This window comes from Orycteropus afer, unplaced genomic scaffold, assembly GCF_000298275.1.
Source record: "Orycteropus afer afer isolate SDZICR_OR568_19922 unplaced genomic scaffold, OryAfe1.0 scaffold00040, whole genome shotgun sequence".
In the NCBI taxonomy this organism is placed as follows: Eukaryota; Metazoa; Chordata; class Mammalia; order Tubulidentata; family Orycteropodidae; genus Orycteropus; species Orycteropus afer.
Window position 1 is genome coordinate 12,761,075 of NW_006921627.1, and position 3,847 is coordinate 12,764,921.

General features: G+C 38.0%; 1 protein-coding gene across 1 annotated transcript in view; it reads right to left on the reverse strand.

Annotated features, from left to right (window-relative positions):
* CD163 (CD163 molecule) overlaps positions 1 to 3,847 on the reverse strand; it is a 386,915-nt gene that overhangs the window by 208,365 nt on the left and 174,703 nt on the right. The window contains exons 17-19 of the mRNA XM_042780454.1: positions 3,574 to 3,844; positions 820 to 912; positions 430 to 744 (exon numbers count right to left, since the gene is read on the reverse strand). Of these exons, the coding sequence (XP_042636388.1) occupies positions 430 to 744; positions 820 to 912; positions 3,574 to 3,844 (679 nt within the window). The remainder of the gene's footprint in view (positions 1 to 429; positions 745 to 819; positions 913 to 3,573; positions 3,845 to 3,847) is intronic.

A 3,847-nucleotide genomic window follows, 5' to 3' on the forward strand; every position in this document is an offset into this window, starting at 1 on the left:
TACCAGCTTGAACAAGTTCACAAATTCCTTTCTGATCCTTTTCCTTAATCAGGAATCTTTCCTTCCACTTGCACCCTGTCTATCGTTATAGGGACTAGAACAACTGAGGTGAGGTGAAGCAGCCTGTGGGGAACATTGATACACACAGGGTGTGGGTGGGGATTTGCAAGTCATTTATTTTTACTTTTTTAATAGGCCTGAAATATGAGTGCTGCTTTTATTTGGGAAACACGAGAAAAACCCACCTTCTGGAGTGAAATCACTGCAAAAAGAAATCCACCACTCACAGCTATGTAAGCAGTGAGGAGCACAGTAGGAACCCCCTTTCCCCTCTGGTTCATTCAGCTCATGGTCAGCAGGGACCCAGACTCCACCTCCTGTAGTGCTCCATACTTGTTCCCCCAAGATGTAGGCACAGGGAGAGCAGACCTGAGCAGATGACCCCTGCGTCCTCCTTGTGCCTGCAGTTGTGTTGTCCCCATCCCTGGGAAGGACACTTCCAAACATGAGATTCCTCTCCCGTGCATTTCAGGTCGTCCAGCCAGATGGGTCCTGTTCCTTCCCCAAAATGCGCAGAAGCAGTGGCATTCATGGCCACTCCACAGCCCAGCTGTCTGCACACCACGTGGGCATCAGTCAGGTCCCAGTTGTCATCACAGATGGTGCCCCAGGAGCCCTGGTGAAGGATCTCCACTCTACCAGCACAGTGACTGCCCCCATCTACCAGGTGGAGCTGTCTGCTCTCTGGTGAGAGACAGTCATGTTAGTGAGGGATTTATACAGTATGAGAAGGGGTTCTGGTCCTGTGGGACCCCTCACCTGAGCAGTTGGTAGCCCTGTCCTCTGAGGCTGCAGAAGCGACTGGGTCAGACATGGTGTTATTGCACAGGGACAGCAGTTGTGTCTGGTTTTCTACAGAAACAATGTGATAAAGTGGTTAGAAGGGCTAAGTAGCAGGAAATTGAATAAAACTAAAAAAATTAGTGAGGGAATTTGAGATGAAAACTCTAACATAGGAGTATCATAACTTCAGAGCTAACCTTCTTTATGGAGGTTAAGCAAACCATTGCAACGAGGGTGACTTTAGAAAAGCTGGACTATATGACCATTCTTTGAAAGCACTTATCCTGGCAATGAATTGTTTCCAACTGTTTTCCACATTCATTTTTTAAAAACTAGCACAGGTATTATTAAATTATCACACAGTAACTGTGGATTTTCTAATTTCTATGTTTAATTATGTCACTTGGAGCTTTATGTATATAAGACTTAGTCTATGAGAATGTATTTTTTTCACTATGTCTGTTTTCCCCTTTTTACATTTTCTGTTCTTTTATCTTTCTGTGTATCTTTTATCTAAATTCTGTGTATATTCCTATGATCAATCTCCCATGTTGCTATTTCTTTCTTATTATGATCTAATGTCTTATTATGATCTAATAATAAAATTTTTATTATACATAAAAATAAGAAAAATCTGAAAATCCAGGATATTTTTATTCATATATGGAAAGTAAAAGATCAAACCACAAAGAAAGTAGAAAAAAGAAATACCATACTGTTTTTATTAGACATTTCACTAGAGATCAAAATTAGTTTAATAAGGAATGAAAAATAAATAAAAATCATAAGAATTTGAAAAAAATAAACTATAATTATTTGTAGTTACATGAATGCAGAAAATGCATAAATACAGAAAACCCCAAAGAATCTACTGTTAGATTATTAGAAGTAATAGTTGAATTAATAATATTGCTGGACACAGGTCAATATAAAAAAATATGCAACATCAATTTTATTCCTAAATAATAACAGTATAAACACACTGCCGCGGAATCAAACACGACTCATAGCGACCCCTCCTTGGGTTTCTGAGGCTATATCATTACAGAAGTAGATTGCCCAATCTTCCTTCTGAGGAGTGGCTGGTGGGTTTCACCGCCAGCCTTCTGGTGAGCAGTCAATTGCCTTAGGCACTATGCTACCAGAGTTCCTAGTAACAATATACAATGATAAAAATTAAAAAGCTATTCTGCTTAAGATAACATTGAAAACATAAAACACCTAGAAGAAAACCTGGTCAAAGATGTGCAAGACTTCCAAAATCAAAGAAGACCTAAGTGAGTGGAGGGATATACCATGTAAATGAACCAGGAGGCTCATTATTGTCAAAATCAGTTCTCTCCAAATTCATCTGTAGATTAAATCAAATGTCAATCAAAATACCATCATGTTTTCTTTTTGGTGAAAATGATCAACGTAATCTAAAAATTACATGGAAATTCAAAGGACCAAGAATGATTACATTAGGGAAATAAAGGAAGGAAATTAGAGGAGTTACTTTACCACTTGTTAAGACTTCTGTAAAGTTACAATAATTAAGGAAGTGTGATTTTGGTGCAAGGATAAATTAAATTCTTTAATTTCTTTAATAAAATGGAATGGAATAGAGTCTACAAAAGACTCATACATGGCCCTGCTCTGTAGATTTCACTCAAATCACAATAAAACGTTAAAAACAAAGAAAGAAACAAAAAAACTACATGGACCATTTTTATGACAAAGGTGGCACAGCTGAGAGAAGAGAGTGTTTTCCGGATAGGATTGCAAGTCAATTGTATATCCATATAAAAATATGAAACTTGATTGCTATACCACATCACACACAGCAATAAATTCTAGAATGCTTATACAATTACATGTATAAGAAAAACAATCTTCCAAAAGATTTTGTGGGAGAATATCTTCATGATCTCGGGGTAAAAAAATTCTCTTGAAATGGACATAGAAGCACTAAGGATACAGAAAAAGTTGATGAATTGTACTTCATTAAAATAAGGTACTCAGCTCATCAAAAAACATGATTGGGAGAGTGAAAACAGCCCAGAGTTAAACACTCAAAATAATACATAGGTAATTATACCAAAAATCTTTGTCACAATTATTTGAAACATCATTATTTGTAACAGTGAAGAACTGGACACCAATCACCACCATCAGTTGCATAGATCAATACATTGTCATGTGATCATTCTAGGATACTCTGTACAATAATACGAAGGAAGCACTGCTGTGAACAATGACTTACATGAATCACAAACATAATATTGAACCAAAGAAGTAAAATAAGATAGAATACACTGCATAATTTTATACAAAGTTAAAAAACTGGCAAAAACATTCTGTGGTAGTAGAAGTTAAGAGAGTGGTTTTCTTTGGAGAAGAGGGAGGGCACAGAGATCGTTGGGGCATGTAGGTGACCTTTAGGTGCTGTGAATGTTCTCTTCATTAACCTGGGTTGTGGTTATTCAATTGTGTTCATGTTATTGTAATTGAGTGAGTTATACACTTATTGTTCATGCACTTTTTCTCTAGAATTATGCTTAAATAATAATGCTTATTAAAAAATATCCCCTTCACATTCTTTGCCCTGACCTGAAAGATGAGTGAACAATGAACCATATATCAGTGTGGACTATCTCACTTTTGAAGTTAGGTTTTCCACTGCCTTCTCTTAGGGCCATTTCATTCAGAAACTTCCTGCATACCAGTTAGCTCGTATTTCTCTCTTACCTGAGCAGATCACAGACGCTGTGTTTCCTTGGGTACACTCAGGAATCCCCAGAGCAGTCATAGGGCAATTCCACAAAAAGGACTCGGCCCCTGAGCAGTGAAATCGGTGTTTCCAGATCTGATCCCTTCCTTCCACAAAGAATGCTCCTGTTGGGGTAGAGATGGCAACTCCACAGTTGAGCTGACGACAGACTACATTGGCATTGGCCATGTTCCAGTGGGAAGCACAGAGTGGTTTCCAGTCTCCAGAAATACTCATCTCCACTTGTCCCTC